This window comes from Pan paniscus, chromosome 19 (assembly GCF_029289425.2).
Source record: "Pan paniscus chromosome 19, NHGRI_mPanPan1-v2.0_pri, whole genome shotgun sequence".
NCBI classification, from domain to species: Eukaryota; Metazoa; Chordata; class Mammalia; order Primates; family Hominidae; genus Pan; species Pan paniscus.
Window position 1 is genome coordinate 89,249,201 of NC_073268.2, and position 26,021 is coordinate 89,275,221.

Sequence of the window (26,021 nt, forward strand, 5' to 3'; positions counted from 1 at the left end):
AGCTTGGGGAACCCTAGGTTTTCACTATGGGACCAAATAAACTCAGGATACTTTTGAGAACTTCAATCACATGAAATAATTATTTCAGAGAAGGATCCTTGTGGAAAGACCGTAACAGGAAGAGCATTCTGAGGTAACCTTTCCCAACTTTCTCCTCCACACATTCTTGCAGAGGAAATTAAGAGAAAGAAAAAAATCAAGAAATCCCAACTTAGTCCGGACTCTAGTAGTACATGTCAAGCACAGAACCCCTAATTTAAGACCCGGGTCCCGAGGCCAGGCTCCCTCGGGAAGGTAGCGAGTGCATCGCGATAAAATCTTTCCTCCCGCCTTCGGAATCAAACGGCCTCGCAATCCAAACAGTTTAGAATCCAGCTTGTTCTTAATGCCACAGTCAAGAGAAGATCCATAACCCGCCTTGGTCATCTGCCCTTCTGTGTTCACAACCGTTCAGGGCACAAGTTCTTCGGTCTAACCGAATCTTTCCCTGCTGCGGGGTTAAGCCCAACCTTTCTTTCTGACCTTGGGGAGCCGGCAGCTCCCCGCCCGGTACCCTCACAAAAGCCTTTGGGGGCTCCCTCTCCAAGATGAGACGTTTATCCCATCCCCCCACCCTCCTACATCTAGGACAGGAAAGCTTTAGGGCCACCGTCTCTCTTCCGGGACCGATCACACTTCGTTCCAAATAGGAAAAGACAGGGGGGAAAAAAGATGGAGGGGCGGGAGACCTGGACCCCGGAGAGTCACCTTCCAGCTACCCACAGGAACCAAGCATCCGATCACTCGCGCATCCCTCTCCCCTCCTCCCCCGGCCCGCAGTGCACCCCACAGGGAGCCCCGCCGGGTCCACTCTTGCTCCGACCCCCATTTCGCGCGCCCCCTCGGCTCTATCTCCCAGATCCTCAGGCGACGAATGGAAAGGGGGTCCCTTCCCTCTTACCTGGGACGGAGGCGCTCGCTCATGGCAGCTGGCGGATGGAAGCTACGCGGCGCCGCTCCGCGAAGAGAGGGAACAGAGGGGGTTGTGTTTCGGCGGCCGCCACGCCCACCCCCTCGGGCCTTGGCTCTCGCAGCCGCTCGGGTGGACGCAGCCGGTGGCGAGTACCCCTCAGTCGGACCCGTACCACCACTACTTCCGGCGTCTGCTCCGCGCCCCCCCATGTCGCTGCCGCCGTGGTACCGCCCTCTCGCGGCTGCGCAGTGGCACCATCCCAACCGCACCGACTGGTAACCCCGCCCACGGGAAGAGGCGGGCTCGGAGCGGGAGGAGCGACTAGGAGCTTCTGGGAGAAAGGACCTCCCCTGGGGTGGCAGAAGCGCTCGCCTGTTCACAGCCAACGGAGGGTACGGTATAAAAGTCAAGCCAGGTTTCAAATAAATTCAATTATGTCATAATAATATCATACAAGTATTTGAGTTGAATCCGTGTGAGGTAACATATTTTAAAACAGGCGGACCTATCCGGCAGTGGTGCAGACGGCCTGACGCGGTTCCTTGGCCGGGGGTTGGGCAGGCGCCTTGGGGGCTTCCCTGGGGGGCTTGTCGCCGGGGTCGCCTGGGCTTTCAGGTCTAACGAGGTGAGGACGGTGCTCTGTGGGGAGCTTGCAAGGGCGGGTTTGTTTTCCGCGGCCCACGTTCTAAGTCTGGGGAAGACTCTCCTGAGCGGAGAGGGGAGGGAATCGGGTGCCGGGGCCGGCGGAGGGTCTTCCTGGAACGGCAGGAGGAAATCCTCGGTGGGGCTGCGGGAACGCCTGTCCCTGACCCAGGAGCTGCCGGGCCGACCCCATCCACTCCGAAGAATCAGAACAGCTGGCAGAATCAGAACAGCTTTCAGGGAAAGGAAGGGTGCGGGGAGGTGGGCAGGCTGGTAACGCAGCGGGAGGAGGGAAAGGCGGCTGGAGAGCGCCGGAGGTGAGGGTGAGGATTAGTGGAACTATTGAGGTCCTCCTTGAGCCCGGAGGCTGGGGAGGTCTTAACTCTGCTTTCCGGAACCTGTGTTTCTATTTGGTTCAGTATCGTGCCGCATTTACTCACTGTGCATGCTGCCAAGTCACCTGTCTGATCGTGTCTTACACAGGCTGACATTCACGTTTCATTCTGCCACACTCGGGAACGGTGATCGGGGAAGCATGGGGATCCGGGAGAAGCACCCGCAAAACTAGCATCCTCCTGGAGGAGCTCGGGTAAGAAAACAGACACCCACGTATAGACGTTATCGTGGGAATGTACCGGGATCTTTCAAGTAGGGTTGAGTGTGAGGTGGAGTGGAGGCAGAAACGTCTAGCAGGTGTCAAGCCCTTTCTAACGTTGTTAGCCGAAGGTCCATGGACTGGCTTCATTTGTGTGTATTATTGTAAACAAACAGTCTGTGGCTTTCATCCCGTTAGCGTGTACCTCCAAACAAAGTAAGAATGATGGCTCACGCCTGTAATCCCAGCAGGCCGGGCGCGGTGGCTCACGCCTGTAATCCCAGCACTTTGGGAGGCCGAGGCGGGTGGATCACCTGAGGTCAGGAGTTCAAGACCAGCCTGGCCAACATGGTGAAACCCCGTCTCTACTAAAAATAGTAAAATTAGCTGGGCGTGGTGGCGTACGCCTGTAATCCCAGTAATCCCAGCCACTCGGGAGGCTGAGGCAGGAGAACCGTTTGAACCTGGGAGGCTGAGGTTGCTGTGAGCCGAGATCGCGCCACTGCACTCCAGCCTGAGTGACAGAGCGAGACTCCATCTCAAAAAAAAAAAAAGACCAAACAACAACAAAGTAAGAATGATTACTGTAATCTGTTGGCAGAAAACAGTTTTGTTGTGAATGACTTCGTACAGGATAAGGTGGGTTGGTTGCTTTATTGAATGGATTGGTGAAGATTGTGTCTATTTTGTAAGTGGTTTCAGTCACCCTTTTTAATCTCTTTGGTAGTCAGAAGATATTATCAGTTGTAGTACTGAATAATATTTAAACATTTATATCTAAAGAATTCAGTGAACAAATATTGTATGCCAGGCTCAGTGCTAGGTTTTTACATACAGCTGTGTGCAGGATAGATATGTTTCCTGCCCTCTGGAACTTTATAGAAAGAATAAGAGATGTAGAAAGGAAATAACTTTCAACTAAACATTGGAATTAAACATTTTCTTTTCTGGACTTTAAAGAATAACAGGTACAAATATACATGGTATGTTTTTTTTTAATTTTTTACATCGTATATGTTTAACAAAGATGTCAAACTAATTTGCCAGTAATCTGTTGTACTAGAAACTATAAGTAGGCCAGGCGTGGTGTCTCACGCCTGTAATCCCAGCACACTGGGAGGCCGAGGCGGGCGGATCACGAAGTCAGGAGATTGAGACCATCCTGGCCAACATGGTGAAACCCCGTCTCTACTAAAAATACAAAAATTAGCCTGGCGTGGTGGCGCATGCCTGTAGTCCCAGCTACTTGGGAGGCTGAGGCAGGACAATCGCTTAAACCTGGGAAATGGAGGTTGCAGTGAGCCGACACTGCACTCCGGCCTGGTGACAGAGTGAGACTCTGTCTCAAAAAAAAAAAAAAAAAAAAGTATAAGTGAAAAACAGGACTGTGTCCTCGGCCATGTATATATTTGTGCATTATGCATACATTTTATAGATATCCGTGTGTGTGTGTGTGTATATATGCATATTACTGACTAAATGTTAGTAGAGCTTCGTTTCTCATTCTTAGATTGTGGTAATTCTAATATTTTCTTCTTACACCCTAGTGGATATTCCATTTATCACTTTGGAAATCTCTGCTGTAATCAGTAACCTTTGGCTGGGCGTGGTAGCTCACGCCTGTAATCCCAGCACTTTAGGAGGCTGAGGTGGGTGGATTGCCAGAGCTCAGGAGTTCGAGACCAGTCTGGGCAACATGGACACGGTGAAACCCCGTCTTTACTAAAATACAAAAAATTAGTCAGGCGTGGTGGCATGCCCCTGTAGTCCCAACTACTTGGGAGGCTGAGACAAGAGAATTGCTTGAACCTGGGAGGCGGAGTTTGCAGTGAGCAGATATTGTGCCACTGCACTCCAGCCTGGGTGACAGAGTGAGACTCTGTTTCCAAAATAAATAAATAAATAACCTTTGGTTCCTGGCCTAAGTTTTTTATTCTTTACCATTCTGTCCTTGAATAACGTGTTTAAGGGTTTTTAAACAATTTTTTATACTCATGTAATGACTAGTTGACTTGCTGTAACCATAAGTAGCAAACATCTAGCTTGTTCCAAATGAATTTAAAAGATACAACACGTAAGTAAAATATTGGTATTTACAAACTATGTGCTTCTCATAATCTCACATTTACCTTTTTCAGGAATAGGATGAGTGATAATCCACCCAGAATGGAAGTGTGTCCTTACTGTAAGAAGCCATTTAAACGATTAAAATCCCACTTGCCATACTGTAAGATGATAGGACCAACCATACCTACTGATCAAAAAGTTTATCAGTCCAAGCCAGCTACACTCCCACGTGCTAAAAAGATGAAAGGGCCAATCAAAGATTTAATTAAAGCTAAAGGGAAAGAGTTAGAGACAGAGAATGAAGAAAGAAATTCTAAGTTGGTGATGGACAAACCAGAACAGACAGTGAAGACCTTTCCACTACCAGCTGTTGGTTTGGAAAGAGCAACTACTACAAAGGCAGATAAAGACATCAAGAATCCAATCCAACCATCCTTCAAAATGTTAAAAAATACTAAACCAAAGACTACTTTCCAAGCAGAAACCAAGGCTCAGTTTTACGCATCAGAGAAAACCTCTCCTAAAAGAGAACTTGCCAAAGATTTGCCTAAATCAGGAGAAAGTCGATGTAATCCTTCAGAAGCTGGAGCATCTTTACTGGTTGGCTCAATAGAACCTTCTTTGTCAAATCAAGATAGAAAATATTCCTCAACTCTACCTAATGATGTACAAACTACCTCTGGTGATCTGAAATTGGACAAAATTGATCCCCAAAGACAGGAACTTCTAGTAAAATTACTAGACGTGCCTACTGGTGATTGTCATATTTCTCCAAAGAATGTCAGTGATGGGGTTAAAAGGGGAAGAACATTATTAAGCAATGAAAGAGATTCCAAAGGCAGGGATCACCTCTCAGGAGTCCCTACTGATGTTACAGTTACTGAGACTCCAGAAAAGAACACAGAATCACTCATTTTAAGCCTTAAAATGAGCTCATTAGGTAAAATCCAAGTCATGGAGAAACAAGAGAAAGGACTTACCCTGGGAGTAGAGACATGTGGGAGCAAAGGAAATGCAGAGAAAAGTATGTCCGCAACAGAAAAGCAGGAACGGACTGTCATGAGCCATGGCTGTGAGAACTTCAACACCAGGGATTCAGTCACAGGAAAGGAGTCTCAAGAGGAAAGACCACATTTAAGTTTGCTCATTCCGAGGGAGACGACTTACGAGTTTCATTCTGTATCGCAGTCAAGTAGTCAAAGTCTTGCCTCTCTAGCTACAACATTTCTTCAAGAAAAGAAAGCAGAAGCCCAGAATCATAATCGTGTCCCTGATGTAAAGGCATTAATGGAGAGTCCCGAGGGACAGTTATCTCTGGAGCCCAAATCTGATAGTCAGTTCCAAGCATCACACACTGGGTGCCAGAGCCCTTTATGCTCAGCCCAGCGTCACACTCCTCAGAGCCCCTTCACCAATCATGCTGCAGCTGCTGGCAGGAAGACTCTTCGCAGCTGCATGGGGCTGGAGTGGTTTCCAGAGCTCTATCCTGGTTACCTTGGACTAGGGGTGTTGCCAGGGAAGCCTCAGTGTTGGAATGCAATGACCCAGAAGCCACAACTTATCAGTCCTCAGGGGGAAAGACTCTCGCAAGGTAAACAAGCTTATTTTCAATTGCCATCTGTCCCATCCAAAATGCTCTCTCTGCCTTTTGAATTTATAAGGGTCAAAATACTAACATTTTCAGTCATTTAGTTTATTTTCACCTAGGCATGCCAGTAGACTGCATATAAAGTTGTCCTGAAAGAGGCTGGGTGTAGTGGCTCACACCTGTAATCTAAGCACTTTGGGAGGCTGAGGTCAAGGCAGGTGGATCACTTGAATTCAGGAGTTAAGACCAGCCTGGGCAACATGGCGAAACCCCATCTCTACTAAGGATACAAAAAATTAACTGGGTGTGGTGGCGCACCTGTAGTCCCAGCTATTTGAGAGGCGAAAGTGGGAGGATCACCTGAGCCTGGAAAATCAGGGCTGCAGTGAGCTAAGTATGTGCCACTTCACTGCAGCCTGGGCGAAGGGAGTGAGACCCTGTCTCAAAAAAAAAAAATTGACTTGAAAACATTACTTCTTGCTTCAGGGGTCAGTAGTGGTGGTTTATCCCTCTCTTTTTCTCTCCCCCAAGAGTTGAGGGTTACACTAGGGCAGGCTGGTGATACTGAAAGCAGTTGAGTTTCTGCCTTGAGAAGAGGCATGTCCGGTAGAAACTGGATGGGTAAACAGACTGGAGAAAAATATAAAGACTTAAAATTCAACTAGATAGAATAAGCACTGTGTTCAGAATCCAGTCAGGACCAGGTTGTACAAGAAATAGGTTCTAAGTTTACAGGACAAGAAATAGGTTCTAGGTTTCAGGCAAATGCAACATCTAGGAATTTAGAGTAGCAAAGTAGGATGCAGGTGGTAGGACACAGGTAAAACTAGCCAGGTAAGAAGGGCAAGCAAGGCAGATAAGTGGAAGTGGAGGCTCAGGAAATGAACAGTAAAGATCAAGGACCAGAAACAGAGGATGTGGCCAAAAACAAAAGAAAAAATGTAGGCCACAGAGACTAGGACCCAAGAATAAAACCAGTGATTGAGCCTGGAAACAGGAGAGATGAGGCAAGAAGGACTTGGGGCGAAAGACTGAACGTTGAAACTCACCTTGATTATGAATCAAACTTCAGAAGCTTCCTAGAGGCTCCTTTTGCTGATGGCTGGAATCGGTTAACAGGAGGGAAGACCAAGGCCCAAGGAGGCAGGAAGTTCCTGACAGTCATCTGAAATATCTTTGCTTTTCTCTGCTGAATCTCATCTTTAGTTATGAGACCACCTCTCTAGTTAAAATACATAAAGTTTCTTAAGCTTTTCTAGGGGCAGGGTGATTGTAAAGTAGCATACCTGTCTTGTGTAGTGGCCATTGGTGCTTTCATGCTTATTTTGACAGGAGACCTGTAACAACTCAGAATAGGTTTGCAAGAGAAAAACTGGTATTATCTCTTCCTAAAGGGAAATCATTTTCTTCTCTGGTAGAGTTTGCAAGTGATCTCATATTCACTAAACCTCTATTTGCCTGGTCTCAAAATGGATGTGTACTAAAAGCAGAACATTGCTAGCTAGCCCAAAGCTACATTTTCTTTAACTACCTTCTATAAACAGGCCTAACGTCTAGACCTTTTTGCACAAAGTTGTAGTCACAAAGTCAAGCCCCTTCTCCATAATAAACACATTTAATTATATTAACATTTGTGTTGCTTTGTGGTTTTCAGAGTGCCTCCATCTGTATTTATTTTGGGCACAAAAGGTGGACAGAGAGGTGGTCAGAGTGAATTTATCCCTATTTTGTAGATGATGAAACAGGCACAGAGAGCATAAGTGATTTGTCCAAGTTTGTGTTGCCAATAAATAGTAGAGCTGCAAGGAGAACCTAGTTTCCTGAGGCCTAGTTTAATCCTTTCCACTAAACCATGTTGTAGAAAATACACCATAACTAAAACCATGTTTGTTATAGTGCCATACTTTTCTGTGTGTGTGTGTGTGTGTGTTTTGTTTTTTTGTTTGTTTGTTTTTTGAGACAGAGTTTTGCTCATTGCCCAGGCTGGAGTGCAGTGGTGTGATCTTGGCTCACCTCTGCCTCCTGGGTTCAAGCGATTCTCCTGCCTCAGCCTCCCAAGTAGCTGGGACTACAGGTATGCGCCACCATGCCCGGCTAATTTTGTATTTTTAGTAGAGATGGGGTTTCTCCGTGTTGGTCAGGCTGGTCTCGAACTTGTGACCTCAGGTGATCTGCCCACCTCAACCTCCCAAAGTGCTGGGATTACAGGCGTGAACCACCGTGTCCAGCCTTCTGCGTGTTTTTCAATTGCAGATGCACACACTCCCCCCGTGATAAATCTCTCTACCAAATTGAAGGACTTGTGTATTTTCTGTACTACATTTTATAGTGCTTAGGAGTGTCCTTGATACACACTTTTCATTTTAGAGGAAAAAGTGGGGGACCTGACGTTTATCTGTGATGACTATGACTATCGTTATGCTAGATACATTATGTCATTTAATCCTCATAACAGCTCTGAGTGACACCACTGTCCCACCCTCTTATTCCTCTTGAGGAATCTGAGCTTCAGACATCTTTTTTTTTTTTTTTTTTTTTGAGATGGAGTCTTGCTCTGTCTCCCAGGCTGGAGTGCAATGGCACAATCACGGCTCACTGCAACCTCCACCTCCCAGGTTCAAGCGATTCTCCTGCTTCAGGCTCCAGAGTAGCTGGGATTACAGGCACCCGCCACCACGCCCAGCTAATTTTTTTTTTTTTTTTTAAGTAGAGACGGGGTTTTACCATGTTGGCCAGGCTGGTCTTGAACTCCTGACCTCAGGTGATCCGCCCGCCTTGGCCTCCCAAAGTGCTGGGATTACAGGTGTGAGCCACCAGGCCTGGCCTGAGCTTCAGACATTAAGTGACTTGCCCATGTTCATGCAGTAAGTGACAGAATCAGGATTCAAACCCAGGTTCATCTGACTCTACTAACTATTCCAAACAGTGAACCTCAAGTTGAGTTTAAAGACCACAGATAGAAGAGTCAGGTGAACCTGGAGGTATTAACTACTAACTCTCCCAAACAGTAAGCCTCAAGTAGAGTTTAAAGACCACAGATAGAAGTCAATACCTTGTTTGATATGTTATTGATACATTTCACTGTTAGCTCCTAAGAATACAATAATAAGATACAGTAACTTAAAACATTAAATTACCAAGGTTATGAGACAGGATATAGGAGGGAAAATAGAATTTTTTCTTCAGTAACAATTTCCTTCCAAATAGTGGTGAGAAACTATTTTAATCCCTTTTATTGCTCATAGTCTGTAACTAATAAATGCTGTTACTTAGTTTGGTACTTCTATATCAGACAGTAAATAAGGTGTAATCATCATAGGGCCTCTACTTCTATTATAAACTGAAAAACTATTGAAGTTGGATCCAGGATCAGTGTTCAGACTTTGATGTTACCACCAAATGAACACAAGATACTAGAGGAGAGAGACCCTAGGATCAGGTCAAGCCCTGATCCCTCCATTGGCCAAGGACTTCAAGGCCATATCAATCTATAGGGATTAAAAGATGGTGCCATTGGCTCCTTAAAAAGCTTTGTAATTTCACCAGGCAATGACTGTCTCCAATGACTGCAAATTAGAGTTTTATTGGAGTCTTTGCACAAGAGAATGGGCTATACCTTTTCTCACTCAGGCAAGACCTTTGATAGGTCATTTGCCCTTCTCAGGAAGCCAACTCATTCCTTTGGTACTTAAAAGGCAGGGCCAGTGAGCTAACAGTTACTGAATTAACTGCAGGTCAGGCCAGTAGGCTCACCTGACTGGAGAAAGCAGGGCAAGGTCAGGGAGCCACGTGATCCTGACACTGCTGACAACATGGTCGCAATTTTCAGGAAGTTGTCTCTTTGCACCGTTTTCCTCAAATTTTTTCCAAGATGAATGGGTTTTTTTTTAAGAGACTAACCTTCACCTTGCAAGAGAATTATCTTCTGTGCAATTTCTTGGAAGCCAGCATGATTCTTTTCATTGTTCTTTAATGATCATTTGGATATTTTTACATCCACAGCAGCTTTTACCACACTTGCTAAACCTGTTGTCGGTGTTTAATTTCTTCTTTATCTTGATGAACCAAACCAAGACTAGAGAACTATCAGTAGTAGAGATTACCTGTCATAAAACATGGAGAAAACCATGTACAGGAGAAATGTGATTAAGGAGCATAAGCCCTCTTTTTTTTTGTTTTTGAGGCGGAGTCTTGCTCTGTTGCCCAGGCTGGAGTGCAGTGTCGCGATCTCTGCTCACTGCAAGTTCCGCCTCCTGGGTTCACGCCATTCTCCTGCCTCAGTCTCCTGTGTAGCTGGGACTACAAGCGCCCGCCACCACGCCCGGCTAATTTTTTCTATTTTTTAGTAGAGACGGGGTTTTACAGTGTTAGCCAGGATGGTCTCAATCTCCTGACGTCGTGATCCACCTGCCTCAGCCTCCCAAAGTGCTGGGATTACAGGCGTGAGCCACCGCGCCCGGCCTGCATAAGCCCTCTTTTCTGGTTCTGCTTAAGTTATTCATGTACTGAACATAAATAGGAAATGTTTGCTGGCCAATAATAGCGATAGGGTAATAGAACAGGCATGTTGACTGTGGGCAAGTCACAATCATAAAAGGAGAAAGTCACGCTTTTAGCTGACATGTTTAGCAGATGATAGAAGATGTAAAAGAGGCCAGGCGCAGTGGTTCATGCCTATAATCCCAGCAGTTTGGGAGGCTGGGGCGGGCAGAACACATGAGGTCAGGAGTTCAAGACCAGCCTGGCCAAAGTGGCGAAACCCCATCTCTACTAAATAACAAAAATTAGCCTGGCGTGATGGCGTGTGCCTGTAATCCCAGCTACTCGGGAGGCTGAGGCAGGAGAATCACTTGAACCCAGGAGGTAGAGGTTGCAGTGAGCCGAGATCATGCCACTGCACTCCAGCCTGGGCGAGAGAGTGAGACTGTGTCAAAAACAAAAAGATGATGTAAGAGACTCACTTCATGAAGCACATGCGCATCAATCACCTGGCCAGGGTACTCAGCAGACCAAAAAACAAGTAGACGCCCTGATTTTCAGGGGTCCCTTGGCCTTTTGAAAAACTTTTCAACCTGTAATTGATTTGACTTTCAACACTTAGCTGCAGTCCAATGCAGAAATCTTTAATGCACCTGTTTAGAATGTGCTCTTCCTGAGGCTTAGCCATGGATCCTTCGGCACTGGATGTTGGGGAAGGGGGTACGTTTCGGTAAACAATGACAGTGACTTCTGTTTGGAACCATAGTTTCTTTGTTGGAACGAAGCTCAACTCATATAAGGAGTTTGGAACCCCCTACCGGACTTACAACCTCCAACTTCTCTCTAATGAGGCTCTTGGGAGCTGTACAAAAAGGTGAGGCTGGAGTTTGACTGTTGTGTTCTGTTGCAGGTTCTGGGCATTTGGAAAAGTTTCTCTTCGGGCTGTTGAGCAAGGCTAAAGAGGAGAGGAAAAAATTGTTAAAATGTGTGTTGTCTTCCTAGTTTTCCATTTGTCTGTGTTCATTTTGGAGTTGGACATAATTGAAAGCACCAAAGCTAATAACAGCTACCATTTATTCAACAGCTTGTATTTTTTAATACCTACCCCCAACTTTCCCTTGCCCATATTGATTGTGCCTCCTCCCAAAGCCATAAAGACTCTAAACCTCAAGTTAACCAGTTTTATTAGCCTCCTCCCACTAAAGATTTTAACCAAGCACCCAAAACAAGAGTAACTAATTTGAATCTAGTCAAGTTAAGGTTCTTTGATGTTAGCCTTTATGTGTTTAAAATATGTGCCTGTAAATCTCTGAATTACAGTTCCATCACTCAGGCTAACTGGGAAAACTTGAATGACTCGCGGATACTGGCCCTAGTTTCAGTCGCTGTAACAACAAGCCGTGTTTCCTTTTGAACAGGCTGGATCAGGTGCAACACCACCATAAGGAAGAGTGGATTCGGTGGCATCACGATGCTCTTCACAGGATACTTCGTCCTGTGTTGTAGCTGGAGTTTCAGACGTCTGAGTAAGTCTTTCTATATTTCTAGCCTAAATAACAGGTCCCATTCCATTATGTGGACCTCCAAGGGATTCTCTGAATTTTTTTTTTTTTTTTTTTTTTTTTACAGCTTTACAGTATCTGGCATGCACTGGTGAATGAGCTATTGCCTGGGGTTTCTGGGTTTTGTTTTTTTGAGATACAGTTTTGCTCTTGTTGCCCAGGCTGCAGTGCAACGGCACGATCTCAGCTCACTGCAACCTCTGCCTCCTGGGTTCAAGTGATTCTCCTGCCTCAGCCTCTTGAGTAGCTGGGATTACAGGCATGCACCACCATGCCCGGCTAATTTTGTATTTTTAGTAGAGACGGGGTTTCTCCATGTGGGTCAGGCTGGTCTTGAACTGCCGACCTCAGGTGATCCGCCCACCTCAGCCTCCCAAAGTGCTGAGATTACAGGCATAAGCCACTGCACCTGGCAGGCTCTGGGGTTTTATTAGAGGCTTGGTTGTAATGGCCTGTATAAGATTTGACTAGAATTTACATAATTGCCCTTGTCCTCCATTTCATGTTGTCTTTTTTTTTTTTTTTTCTACCCAGGCTAGAGTGCAGTGGCATGATCTCAGCTCACTGTAACCTCTGCCTCCCAGGTTCAAGTGATTCTTCTGCCTCAGCCTCCTGAGTAGCTGGGACTACAGGTGTGTGTCACCATGCCTGGCTAACTTTGTTTTTGTATTTTTAGTAGAGACAGGGTTTTCACCATATTGGCCAGGCTAGTCTCGAACTCCTGACCTCATGATTCTCCCGCCTCGGCCTCCCAAAGTGCTGGAATTACAGGCATGAGCCACCGCACTCAGCCTTTGTAGCTTTTTTCCCTTCCCTGCTAAAAGGTCAGGTACCTAAGAACGGTTACCCTGCTGCAATGGAAGGTGCTTTTCCTTGGTGCTTAAGAGCACCTTTTTGGCATTGAAACCAAACACCTTTACACCACGAAAGAGAGAAGGAGGAATAGAATACAGCTGTCACTTACCAATGTGTCTAAGTCTTATTGCTATCTCAGTTAATCTACTTTGAACACTTAAAAAACAAAGTGCCATTCTCCAAGTTTCAGCTTTCACTAAGTCTTAACCAGAAGGAAAATACCTTAATTTCATTTATCTTAATTCAAGATGTGTTTGTTCATTTCTTATTGTATTATAAAAAAAATCCTTCCAGTTAAAAAGATGAGTGGGTATCAAAAATATCAGCATTTTTATATAATTAAATTTTTGTGCTGATTTTTATACAATCAAAAACCAGTATTTTGGTAAGAAAACAGACACCCACGTATAGACGTTATCGTGGGAATGTACCGGGATCTTTCAAGTAGGGTTGAGTGTGAGGTGGAGTGGAGGCAGAAACGTCTAGCAGGTGTCAAGCCCTTTCTAACGTTGTTAGCCGAAGGTCCATGGACTGGCTTCATTTGTGTGTATTATTGTAAACAAACAGTCTGTGGCTTTCATCCCGTTAGTGTGTACCTCCAAACAAAGTAAGAATGATGGCTCACGCCTGTAATCCCAGCAGGCCGGGCGCGGTGGCTCACGCCTGTAATCCCAGCACTTTGGGAGGCCGAGGCTGGCAGATCACCTGAGGTCATGAGTTCAAGACCAGCCTGCCCAACATGGTGAAACCCTGTCTCTACTAAAAATACAAAGATTAGCTGGGCGTGGTGGCGGGCGCCTGTAGTCCCAGCTACTCGGGAGGCTGAGGCAGGAGAATTGCTAGAACCCAGGAGGCAGAGGTTGCAGTGAGCCGAGATCGCGCCACTACTCCAGCCTGGGCAACAAGCGAAACTGCATCTCAAAAAAAAAAAAAAAAAAAAAACCACCAGTATTTTTGTACAATTAAAACAAAAAGCCCACTTTCAGATGAAAACTTCGGGTATAAAAGTACAAGATAACGATGAATTCTGAAGGCCAGCATAATTCACACACTGGACTTCTTAAGAAAAAAAAAAAAATCACAATTTGATGCTAATTGGGATTCGTTTGATGAAATCAGTGCCTAGTGAGTAGCGGGTAGGTCCGACAGCAGGAACAGGGTGGCAGCACTCCTGCATGCTGGCTGGGATGGCCTCGCCGCCATCTCTTGTATCAGACACCTGGCCATGGGTGAGGAAAAGGAGTGCCTTTCTGATCGTCCTGCATAAATGGAGAGGCCCAAAACCAAGAGTCATTTCTCCCACAGAGAAAAGGGCTTTTCTTAAAGTTTTACCAGTCTGAAAGGGATTGTTTGATACCTGACATTAATGAACAGAGACTGAAGAAAGTGAAACAAACTTCTCATTGTGCTTAATACTCTATTTCTAAACTTACAAAACAAAAAGAGAATGATCTGTAGAGGCAAAAGATAGTAACAGTCATTGGAAGTGGCCTCTCGGATCCTTACATTTGTCTCTGTTTATCCAAAGAGCTGCAGCGGTGGCGTAAGTAGTGTTGACCTGGACATCACTTAAAGCTCTGGAACAGCAAAGGGCGTACAGTGGAGACGACTGCAATACATACTTAACAGTTTAAAAATGTATAATATTTGGGACAGGGAGAGGGGAGTGAAAAAAATAAAGAATAAAATTATTGGAATCTAAAATAATGATACAGGAAGTAAACGTATTATTAATATAGACAGATCTGGTTCTGTCTGGATGTTCTTGGCTTGCTCTCAGGAGCAACTGAGAATTAGAGAAAAACTAGTTTTGTTTAATCATAAAGTTGTTATTCAAGGAGATGTGAAGATGACAAAGTTCATCATTAAAATTAAGAAGTCACTTCTCAGTAAAAAGCTAGTATCTCATTACCATTCAGCTATATGAGATACCAGACTACTACCTATATGTTGATACAGGAAAGTATCTGAATTGGCAGAAAATAAGCCCACATCAGGCCCTTCCCCTTAGTTTCTTTGGGGCCCTTGACCAGATCTTGATAGGTGTGAGAAACACAAGAGCTAAGGATGGGCATTCGAGTTGCAGGTAAGCCTCCGAAAAAAAGCTTACAAATATTTTTAAGCTGATTTTTAAAATAGCACACTAACTATAATGTTAAACCACATTTTATACATCTTAATTGAGTATAATAGTGAACCGGTGGCTAATGTATCATCTCTTCCTGGAAACTTTTCAGAATCCCACCCCTATCTATCCCTTTCTCAAGAGTTTCTGTGCATTACTGAGAAATTCCTCTCCATTTGTTAGGGTTGTTTTTGGCTGGTGGGTTTTCTGTGTCTCTTCATCTCATCAAACTATTCAGTGTCTGATTTTTTGACTTCTGCTTTGGCCCACAGAGAGTAACTTGGATACTTACAGGTAGAAAAAGCTTTGAGGAAATTTAGGCAACATTGATGGATAAGTGTTTCCCCAGCCTCCTTTCTAACGTAGAGGGTTAGTTATAGATCACACGCACACACCCCTCTGTCTCAGCTTTGCTTGTGGTGTCCTCATGCCAAAATACATGAGGTCAGTTCCTCTTATGTCCCAGCTCTTTTAAAACTACAGGAATGCCGGGTGCGGTGGCTCACGCCTGTAATCCCAGCACTTTGGTAGGCCAAGGCGGGCGGATCATGAGGTCAGGAGTTCAGGATCAGCCTGTGCAATGTGGTGAAATCCATCTCTACAAAAAAAAATTGTAAAAAGTAGCTGAGCTCAGTGGCACACGCCTGTAGTCCCAGCTACTCAGGAGGTTGAGGCAGGAGAATCACTTGAGCCCAGGAGGCGGAGGCTGCAGTGAGCTGAGATTGTGCCATTGCATTCCAGCCTGGGTGATGGAAGTGAAACCTTGTCTCAAAAAATCCCAAAAAACCTACAGGAAAGCCACAGCCAGCATGTGTTGACTTGTATGTCGTTTCTCTCTCTTCTCAAAGCTGGAATGCTGGGGCTACTTTTTACCTACCTTTTCTATTCCCAATCCCCTGCTCCTTTCCATCCCTAGTAGGAGTAATTTAATTCTGCAACAAATTCTCATAGTTAAGGTATTCAGCAATATATCCCTGTATCCTAGAATTCTCTGTAAGGAAAAAAGTTGTGGTTGAGGGGAAGAGTTCTACATTCAGTTATTTTAGTTTAATATTACTAAGAACTTCATTGGAACCCAGAACAATCTTCCCTGCCGAAAGAGCTTTGTGCCCATTCTCTGTGAATGCTCTTTAGGAGAGATGCTTAAGGATTCTCTCCACACCTCCCCATGTGTCCTTACTCAAGACCAGAAACTCTCAAGGTGAGAAGGTAGATGAGAATGACCTTCAGTAATATCCTCTTTCCCGGTCCCCCAGTTCCCTCGAGCAGGGGCAGCAGACCCCACTGTGACCCACAGACCAAAGCCAGCCCACTGCCTTATTTTTGTATGTAGGCAAAATGTACAAAAACAAGCCCTGCTCATTTGGTTAGGTGGCATCCATGGCTGTTTCACACAACAACAGCAAAGTCGAGTAGTTGCGACAGAAACCATATGCCCCGAAAAGCTGAAAATATTTACTATCTGGCCTTTACAGAAAAATTGTGCCGACCCCTGCCCTGGAAGAGCACAGTACCTCCATGCATTGGTGTGGCGAAGACGACTGGGGATTGCCGCTCTAAAACATGTTTGGATTAGGAAGCACGCTTAAGTAGGAGAAGCCTTCGTGACTTCTCTCTAGTGCCTTCGTGCCCTGTGTTGCCCACTGAATTGCCCTGTAACACCTAAGTGTAGTGGTAGCATTAGGGGATAGCTTTTCAGCCCTCAAGGTTATCAGGAGCATTTGTATCACTGCTATAAATAAAGTAGTATCACTTGTCATAATCAGGATGCTGAAACATAATGAAAAGGTTTAACTTAGTCACAGTAAATATTTTATATCCCTGAAAATAAGTTATTTAATGAGAATAGAACTATTTAATGATCCATGAGTCCTAAAAGGATATCTGCCTTGTATTGCCAAGTTTAAGGCAAAGGTGAGATCCTGTATTAATAAGAAGACAGCTTTTTTGTTTGACATTGGTAAGTACCAAGAATTCTAACTCACATATAGTAGGAAACAACAAAAAGTCTCCACTGACTTCTTTGAATTAGATACTGAGAATCCACAATACAGTAGTGTGGATAACTTTCAAGAAGCCATTGGAAACATCTCCACATTCTGGGATGACTTGTAAATGTCTACAGAGTAATGGGAGGAAAGGCTTCCTTGTCTGCTCATTGCTGCCACCTGGGTTGGGAAAATAATTGAAGGTGTTTTCTCAAGTCCTTCAAGAATCTCTTCCTAATGTTCAGAATAGTTTAAGAGCGTTGTTGAGGTAAACTGATAGCTGATTATTTTCTGAGATTTAGATCTAAACAAACTCAGCATGACGAGGAAGCACACTTCACAGCTCCAGGGTGCAATACTGATGTAAAGTTGCCTCGTGAGGATACATTTTTCGCTCATGTATGCAAAATTCCTATCAGTTCATTTGCACAGCCAGTTCCAATCATGTATGTGATCACCAGATTAAAAGCTTCATCCAGAAAGACAAGACTCCTCAGAACGAATAGTAGACAAGTAAGACTGCTACCCACAGAAGCCAGTACGCTTCAGGTGGTAGGCGGGGTAACTACTCATCTCTTCACAGAGCCAAGGAAAGAAAAAGAACGTCTCTAACATGATTTACCATTTTAAACAGCCTTATAAGTTTTGTCTCTTAAAATCATGCTGCAGAAGGAGGAGGTAAAAGTCGTGTTCTGCCCTGTCTGTGGCATTGGTGAGAGCCCCGCTAGGTAAGAAGCAATGCTTAGATCTTGCTTCCAGGCAGCAGCTTGAATTCCCGAATCTTCCTGCAAGGTGCATACAAATGCAGCGTGAGAATCCATACACGTAATCCATATTCACCTTTCCATCCATCCCGCAGAAGAGGCATGGTGACACCCAGGCTACTGTCCATGCTTGAGAGGACGTATTTGAAGGTTCTGTTACTACAAATTGGGAATATTCACGGACATGCCTGAATACCCCGGCTGTAACTCACACGTGGTCTGTGTAAGTGGATTAACCTCGGGGCGGCCTTGTTTAATCCTGAATAATAATATCTGAAAGACTGAGTTTACTTGGGAATGTGTAGTTTTTCTAATGCACATTAAAATTTATTTTAGCTGTTAAAAATAATTTTATTATCAGCAGACTCTTTTATACTTTATGGGGCATCTACATACTACTTCCACCACTCTTCATAATAAAATTATTTGTAAAATATAAAAAGTACTCCCCTGAGCTGATTATTTGCCTCTTCTAGAGCCTCACCTGTGAAATGGGTGGGTGTGTCCCTGGGTAAGTTATCCAGTTTACTGGAGCCTCCTTTGTACTGTAATTTAGGGATAATTATTCCTACTTTGCAGACATTTGGTGAGATTAGAAGTCTTACATGTGTTAATTCCAGCAACGTCTGTAATGGTAGGAACTCATTGACAGCAGCTGTTCTAAAGCCTGTAGTATGTGCCATCATACTATATATAAATTCCAACCTTGAACGGAGGAAGAGAGGCCCTACTGCAATCCACAGGCAGATCCAGCCAACATCTGGGGCTTGCTTTGTGCCGAGTGCCATGCAAGGTTTTTTACGTGCGTTTTCTCCTTTTAGTTTCAAACAGTCCTGTGGCGTAGGTGCTATCCTGCTCATTTTCCAAAAAGAAAACGGGCTTGAGGTAGAGTGATTTGCCTACGTAGCTCTGTGCTGTTCATCACATAGCAGCCCCCATTGGTTTGAACTGGCATTCAACCCCCCAAAACCTGACTCCTGGGCTCCATTCTTTTAGACTGCCCTGACTGGGGACTCCAGCTCCAGGCAGGCCAGGCACCTGTCTTTTTACCAAGGTGGGGGGCCAGTTCTTCCTCACACATCCCATTGCTCTTCTCCATTATTCCAAAAGGCTCAGCACAGCCACTACCCCCCCTTTCCCAGTGGATTAAGTTGCCTTGGTATTGGCCTTTCATGATGGCATTAAAAGATGGTAATACCGTTAAATTTTTCGTGTTACTACCTTACCTCCCCAGGATAAGCCTATTTTATTCCATCTACTGCCCCATAATACTCCACACATAAGGTACAGAGTATATTCTTAGATTTAAATAAGCCATACAGGGAAGCAGCTGTCATGCTAAAGAAAGCCATTTGAGTTAATTGCCAGTTGATAGCGGCAGCTGAAGCCATATACAGAGGAGCTGCCACGTGCAACCCAGACCTGTTGGTAGGAGCTGAGCAAAGTATAATGATCGTGGATTTCCCATAGACTCGAGCTTTTGGTTTTATGTACATTTTGCTCCCGTTTTATGGATAACTCGTTCCTGCCAATCTGCCTCCAAACCTGTTGTATTTTTAGTAGCTCGTTCACTTACAGGATCAAAAGAAATAAACCTGCCTGCCACAGGCTACTTCTGCACCTCACTCATACCCTGCTTAGGATGACAGCGGGCTTACTGTGGAACTTGGGAAACAGAATCCCATAGTAAGACCATTGAGCATCTTCTCCTGACCATAGGTTAGTTTTTAATAACTCCTATCAGTTGAGTCTTACTGTACTTACTGGCATAATGGCCTGGTCTTTGACACAAAAACAGAAAAAGTGAATGGCATGACTTTTTGTAAATTCAGATTTCTAAAGATGTCTAGGGAACCATAGGAGATGGTTAGCTACCTTTGTGAGGAATTGGATGGATTCTGCTTGTTGGTGAAGCTTATTTCAGGCATTCAAGCCCAGCCTCACAATCCCAGAGAACGAGGCTGGCACATAAAAGCAACTGTACAAGAAAAATCAAGGGTTCTGCCACTCTTACCTGTCATCCCAATAAAACTATTCTCTTGCAGAATGGAGACTGCAAAGCTCAGGACAGTTTAGAAGCTATGAGAATGAAGATATGATCAAACGTGATTTTTTTTCTTTCTGATAAACCAGAAGATACCAGAAAAAGGAACCAGGTGCTACGTTCCCTCCCTTAACCATACTCTGCCCTCCTGCCAAAAAAGAATTTTAAGGACGTTATGTACAAGTAACTGAAGAGTAGTAGGCAACAAAGCGGGAAATGACTGTTCCTTTTGAAGGAACAGTCTTGTCTAGCAGGAGATGCCAACAGGATGGTTTACAGTATCCTCTCATTCTCCCCTAATTCACACTCCTATCTGCTGCGGAAAAGGAGTCATTCTCCAGCTCCCTGATCATTCCTTGCCCTCCCAGCTCTCAGCCAAGCACTAGCCCAGCCCTGTGGGTTCCTTTGTCCACCCTGTGGCACAGGCCCTGCCCTTGACCCCTGATCCCCAGGCAGGAGAGCAGGCACTCTGTTGGGGATGGGGGTTTCCAAGCTTCCACAGCAGAAATAGGAGGTGCTGAATCCCGGGGCCGGCTGACAAGCTACAGCTAAAGTGAAGTCGTGAGAAAACACCTACTGCAGATAGTCCCTGTGTGCAGACACCAGCTTCACAGAGGGCCGGGACGCTGGCCGTGCATTTAGGGTGAAACCAGGGTTCAAGATGCCTTTAGTTACAGTTTTAAGTGCCAAAAGCATACCTTTCCATCAAAGTTAGGCTTTCATTGTAAATGGGCTTGTAAATTCCCCGCAGTCCCACAGATCGCCTCCCACCTTCTTTCAAAGCCCGCTCAGAACCAGCAGGGACTGTCTTCCTCCCAGGCCATCACCCTCCCAGCATCCAGTGCTCGGAGGCCCCAGTAGCTGTCAGTAGCTGCCCCAGTGTTGGCGCTGTCTGGCCTCTGTGATACTTAAACAGGTGTCCGACATTCAGTCATCTAAACCAGGGGTCAGCAAGCTTTTTCTAAAGAACACCAAACAGTGCATATTTTATACTCTGCAGGCCACTGGGTCTCTGTTGCAGCCACTGGACTCTGCCATTTTAAGCACCAGAACAGCCATGGCCGTGTTCCAACAAAACCCTTTATGAGCACTGGAATTAATTTCACATGTCACAAAATATTTTGATTTTCCTCCCACTTTTTACAAACCATTCTTAGCCCCTCGCCTGTACAAAGACAGGCAGCAGGCTGGACTTGGCCCACAGGCTGTAGTTTACCAACCCCTGACACAGGCGCTCATCAACACTTGGGTCTATAGAGAGTGTGTGTCTCTCCATAGGGACTGAGCACAGTTCTCAATCAGGGCCAGCCCTGATTCCAAAAACCATGCGTGCTACCCAGCTAGCAGAAGGAAAGCCTTGGGCTGGTCAACAGAGAAGTCCTACCCTACCCACAGCAGAGATTCTAGAGGTTGGAGAGGAGTCTGGGAGGAACAACCACATATATGTGTCCCACATGCATGATGACATGCCTTTCAAAGGAGAGTGAGGGTTCGCTGGGAACCATGCAGTGCTGCTGGGTGAGCTTCCCTGGGGAGCAGAAAGGAGTGGGAATAAAGGGATGAGGCATGACGGCACGTGCCTGCCTGCACTCACCTTCATGTAACTCGGGTTGAGTAAAAGATTCATCTTGGGACTAAGGGAAGTGGAGAGAGAGACGATTACAGCTCAGCTCTCGCCCTCCCATCTTCTGCTCATTAACACGCTCTGCGCCAGCCTGCTGCAGATTTCATATTTCAGAACCCTGTAGGGAAGTTGCCCTCCCTTAGCCAGGGCGTGAGGGAGAATTACAGAGGACTGGGGAGAAATGGGCATTAAGTGTTTCTTCTGTTATTACTAGAACAGTTTGTGAAAAGATCGACACCCATCCCCAGCATGAATACACATTAAGAGGATGGGTTAGAGTTCTGAGATTGCCAGGGTCAGGCAGTGGTGCCAGGAAAATACTGGAGCGGATGCTTGCCAGATGCTTCATTTTCCACTAAGGACCAGCGAAGGTATGGAAAGATCTAGAACTAGAAGGTCAGGCCTAGCACTCTGGTGGGAGTTGGTAACTGAGGGATCATACTTACTGAGCAAATTGGCACTTGGGTCCCTCGGGGCAGAAGCCGACTAAATAGTTGAGACACATTATTCTGGGGACATGGCGGTATTTACACAGAGGACCTGCTGAGCAAAGAGAAAGTGATGAGAAGGATCCGCTTCAGCAAGAGGGGAAAACACACATGAAAAAGCTCCCTAGGAAGGGTGTGGATGGTCATAGGGGCTTCACTTAATAGGGGTGGATAAATCTTCCCGTCCTTTCTGTACCACCCTAAAGCATCCACTTCTAGCCATGAGACAGGGATGGGGAAAAGGAACCTTGGAATGTGCTGGAGCAGGTGTCAGCTGGCAAGTTCTGAAATAGAGTTGGAAATGTCACTGACATGCTGTGTCCTGGAGGACTTGCATGGATATGAACCACACTTTGTTGCCTTTTATTTATTTAGGTATGGGAGGTACAGCTGAGAAAAAGCTGACCTGGCCGGGTGGGGTGGCTCACACCTGTTATCCCAGCATTTGGGAGGCCAAGGTGGGTGGATCACTTCAGCCCAGGAGTTCGAGACCAGCCTGGGCAACATGGTGAGACCCTGTCTCTACTAAAAATACAAAAATTAGCTGGGCATGGTGGTGCACACCTGTAACCCCAGCTACTTGGGAGGCCGAGGCAGGAGAATTGCTTGAACCTGGGAGGTGGAGGTTGCAGTGAGCCAAGATCGCACCACTGCACTCCAACCTGGGTGATAGAAAGAAAAAAGCTAACCCCACAATCCTACTGATCTTCTCAGCAGCCCTCACCCCCGCCCAGATCCCTAAAACCAACAGCACTAAGAACTCCGTAAGAAAAACCTATCTGAAGACAAAGGAGAGGGAGAAACCCTGTTGCTTAGGGCATGGGAACCCTGCTGGGGGAAGCTGCCTCTTAAATTTGGCTGGCAGCAATGGGAAAGGTAGGACATGCTTAAGCAACACTCAGGACCCCCCAGGTGGGTAAGTGGAATGCAGAAGAGAGCACACATGAACTAAGCGTCTCCTATGGGCCTGACCCTGTGTCAAGAGCTTCCTGTGTGGTTCAGTAACTTGGAGAAAGGCATGCAGCTGATACATGCTGAAGGTAGGATTTGAACCCAAGTCAGTCTGCCTCAAGAAGCCTGTTATGGCCCCACACCAGGCTGTGTTTTGTGTGTCACAGCAGAGCTGGAGGAGAACTACAGAAAGGCCTTCTATTTGGGGTTTCTCCAAGGCACAGCCTCATCAGGAAAATGGCCCCTCCCCTGCTGAGAGCTCCCACCCTGATCCCCACAGCCCCTAGGGCTCCCTGGCTTCCAAGGCCTCACCGTCCTTGCAGAAACCTTGGTCATACCAAGGACAGTCCTGGGACTTGAAAGCTGGCTTCACATGGAGGAAGGAACACTCCTTGTTGCTGCAGTCACCTGAAAATCCCAGCACTCTCTGTAGAAGCAGTTTCTCTTTGTGATCACTTCTGTGTCCCCAAACCAGATTGACCTTGCCCCTCACAAACACAGAAGACACTGGCCTTTATTCTGGGAGTCACCAGCTTTTTGAAGATGGCAAGTATGCCTAATCCTTCCTGCAGTCTAAAAAGGGTGGATCCCAGTCCTATTTGCTAAGCAGGGCATGGTCTGAATATACACCTCTGGAAGAGTAAGAGTGGGGGACCCCAGATGGAGAAGGAGGCACTGGAACTGAAGGCCATTAGAGGCTAGCAGGAACAAGGAGAGCCGAGAAGGCCTGCGACGTTAAGTGGAGATATTTCCATGTCGCTGTAACTGCAGCCCCCTCTTCATCTCTACTACAAAACCCATGCTGCCTGCAGAGCCTAGGGAAGCTGTTCCCCTTGGTGGAAATGCAAAGAAAAGCAGAGCCCTGCTCAAGTTGGCACAGGTATGAAAAGAAACATTCTACAGAGTGGGCACCTGCATTATACTAAGCCTGCGTCATCATCTCTCTATGGATTAGACCAAGTCTCAGGTTTAGTTTATTTCCTACAGGGAGCCAGCCCAGTAGGCCCAGGCTACCCAGGTGTCATTATTATTATTATTATTTTGAGACAGGGTTTTACTCTGTTGCCCAGGCTGGAGTGCAATGGCACAATCTTAGCTCACTGCAACCTCCGCCTCCCGGGTTCAAGCAATTCTCCTGCTTCAACCTCCCAAGTAGCTGGGATTACAGGCATGTGCCACCACGGATGGCTAATTTTTTGTATTTTAGTAGAGATGGGGTTTCACCATGTTGGCCAGGCTGGTCTTGAACTCCTGACCTCGTGATCCGCCCACCTTGGCTTCCCAAAGTGCTGGGATTACAGGTGTGAGCCACCACGCCCGGCCCCAGGTGTCATTTTAAGAGCTCTCTTAGATTTCTCTTAGGAAGAAAGCTCTGAAGGAAGCATGGGGGAAGATTCATCCCACTTTCACTTCATTCAAGTTGAGAACTCATGAATCTTTCCAACTTCATCCTCCTTAAATGTCTACAGCTCAGTGCTTTTCAGAGCTGAAGGAGCGTCATAGCGTCTATTCCACTGATTTTCAAATTGCTCCAGGAAGATCTATTTTATACACTGGGCCTCTACAAAGCAAGGTTTCGCCTAAAGGAAAGTACCCCTAGGCCAGGCACAGTGGCTCATGCCTGTAATCCCAGCACTTTGTGAAGCCGAGGTGGTGATCCTCAGGATCACTTGAGGTCAGGAGTTTGAGACCAGACTGGCCAACATGGTGAAACCCCATCTCTACTAAAAATACAAAAATTAGCCAGGTGTGGTGGCACGTGCCTGTAGTCCCAGTTATTCAGGAGGCTGTGGTGGGAGAATCGCTTGAACCTGGGAGGCAGAGGTTGCAGTGAGTCGAGATTGTGCCATTCCATTCCAGCCTGGGCAACAGTGCGAGACTCTGTCTCCAAAAAAAGAAGAAAAAAAAAAAAAAAGGAGAGTACCCCTGATTCCTAAGAGTTTAAAACCACCATTCTTTCCCAGCCCTCTCATTTCACAGAGAACGCCGGGGCTCAGAGAGGGGAAAAGGCCACATCCATTTCATTCAGCTTCCTCACGTTCATGAAGGGTTCATTTGTTCATTGTCAGTGTACAGCACTGGGCAGAGTGCTGACTCTGGGCTTGAGCTTTCTAATGAATCAAAGTGACATCACCCCCTAGGTGATGCTGGCCAGCATTTGATGGATGGAGATAACAGGAAGTCATCTACACTGGTTGCCGTTCTGCTGCGTGCACGTCTCTGCATTCCTGGCCTGGCCAGCAGGTGGCAGCAGCACCTCAGCCTTCAATCCGCCATTCAGAGACGGGGGTACTGGGCGGAAGACCCCGGACACCAGGCCCTTCCAGTGACTCTGTCCCACTCCTACACCTCCCCAGCAACACTCTGATTCCAATTAGAGTGATCATCGCTTTGATATTCGAAAGCCATATGCATTCATTTACTGTAAGAACAGTAGATTACATCTTGTAATCATGGGCTTACAAGTCTGTCCTCTACTAATTGGAGTTATCTGGGGGCGGAGGGGGACCTGGTCCTGTTCCTGTATCCATGCCCAGGAGCACCTGATCCCCAAACAAACACCGAGGGCTACTGAGGGAATAACTAAGTAGGTGGCATTTTATTACTAAAGTCACAGAATGCTAGGCAGTGACCAAAGGGAACTTGGATAAACATTGTCCTTTCAGGGGAGACATGGGGGCAGCTCTCAGGAACTGCCATGCCTTTGCCTCCCAGGAGCAGGCAGGAAATGGAATACTAGCCTGGGTGGGGCTCTGACTGGCCTAGGCAATGCTTTACCTCCTTCTCAGGTACCCAGGACCCTCCCATTGGCACTAACGAGGAGCAGCCGCTTGGGGGGCCCTGAAGCTGGCTGCAGCCACATTTGGAAGCCAAGCCTCCTGAGTCAGGGGCATCCAGGGGATTCTGCCAGCTCTCTCTTTGTAGGTCACTCTTTATGGAATACAGTTGGAAAACCACTGGACTAGATAATCCGTAAGGCTCCTTCCAGCTCCGAAAAGCTCTGAGCTGTAGAATCGTATTGTGAAGGGTGAGACCTGAAGCACATTTACAAATTCCTTTCTTAAGTAAGCGGGAAAGTGGCTGCAGCTGCCTCATAAACAGTCCCTTGATTAAAAGGACAAAGGAGGCCGGGCACCGCAGCTCACACTGATAATCCCAGCACTTAGGGAGGCCAAGGCAGGTGGATCACCTGAGGTCAGGAGTTCAAGACCAGCCTGGCCAACGTGGCAAAACCCCGTCTCTACTAAAAATATAAAAATTAGCCGGGCATGGTGGTGGGTACCTGTAATCCCAGCT

The 26,021-nt window shown here is 46.1% G+C and overlaps 3 protein-coding genes across 20 annotated transcripts in view; 1 reads left to right on the forward strand and 2 right to left on the reverse strand.

Moving 5' to 3' along the window:
* Positions 1–1,185, reverse strand: part of VCF1 (VCP nuclear cofactor family member 1) — a 25,636-nt gene extending 24,451 nt beyond the window's left edge. For 2 of the 3 annotated variants that reach the window (XM_057300208.2, XM_003810525.5), the window contains exon 1: positions 941–1,185. In XM_057300208.2, the coding sequence (XP_057156191.2) occupies positions 941–1,161 (221 nt within the window). In that variant the 5' untranslated portion in view covers positions 1,162–1,185. The remainder of the gene's footprint in view (positions 1–940) is intronic. The other variant, XM_003810526.5, reaches the window with a different exon arrangement.
* On the forward strand, positions 1,080–18,059 carry MTNAP1 (mitochondrial nucleoid associated protein 1). 16 transcript variants are annotated; one of them, XM_008962861.7, is made up of 6 exons: positions 1,080–1,344; positions 2,078–2,183; positions 4,328–5,847; positions 11,090–11,197; positions 11,742–11,849; positions 16,341–18,059. In XM_008962861.7, exons 3-6 carry the CDS (start codon positions 4,335–4,337, stop codon positions 16,439–16,441), a joined length of 1,830 nt encoding a protein of 609 aa, XP_008961109.3. In that variant the 5' UTR covers positions 1,080–1,344; positions 2,078–2,183; positions 4,328–4,334; the 3' UTR covers positions 16,442–18,059. The 16 variants fall into 16 exon arrangements, with proteins under 16 accessions (XP_008961109.3, XP_008961113.3, XP_054956853.1 ...); XM_055100878.2 differs by lacking the exon at positions 16,341–18,059 and adding an exon at positions 14,269–14,444 and having other exon boundaries at positions 1,094–1,344; XM_055100879.2 differs by having other exon boundaries at positions 1,229–1,344; positions 17,713–18,059.
* Positions 8,890–26,021, reverse strand: part of CPSF4L (cleavage and polyadenylation specific factor 4 like) — a 27,696-nt gene continuing 10,564 nt past the window's right edge. Inside the window, exons 4-6 of the mRNA XM_034942811.3 lie at positions 23,037–23,132; positions 21,732–21,825; positions 8,890–11,278 (exon numbers count right to left, since the gene is read on the reverse strand). Of these exons, the coding sequence (XP_034798702.1) occupies positions 11,167–11,278; positions 21,732–21,825; positions 23,037–23,132 (302 nt within the window). The 3' untranslated portion in view covers positions 8,890–11,166. The remainder of the gene's footprint in view (positions 11,279–21,731; positions 21,826–23,036; positions 23,133–26,021) is intronic.

What these genes read in the sequence shown, in the direction of transcription:
- MTNAP1 (XM_008962861.7), top strand. Translation starts at nt 4,335, where the DNA reads ATGAGTGATAATCCACCCAGAATGGAAGTGTGTCCTTACTGTAAGAAG. An exon ending in GGGGGAAAGACTCTCGCAAG is followed by an intron (nt 5,848 to 11,089) that starts GTAAACAAGCTT and finishes TTGGAACCATAG; the next exon opens with TTTCTTTGTTGGAACGAAGC. An exon ending in CTGGAGTTTCAGACGTCTGA is followed by an intron (nt 11,850 to 16,340) that starts GTAAGTCTTTCT and finishes TGGCCTTTACAG; the next exon opens with AAAAATTGTGCCGACCCCTG.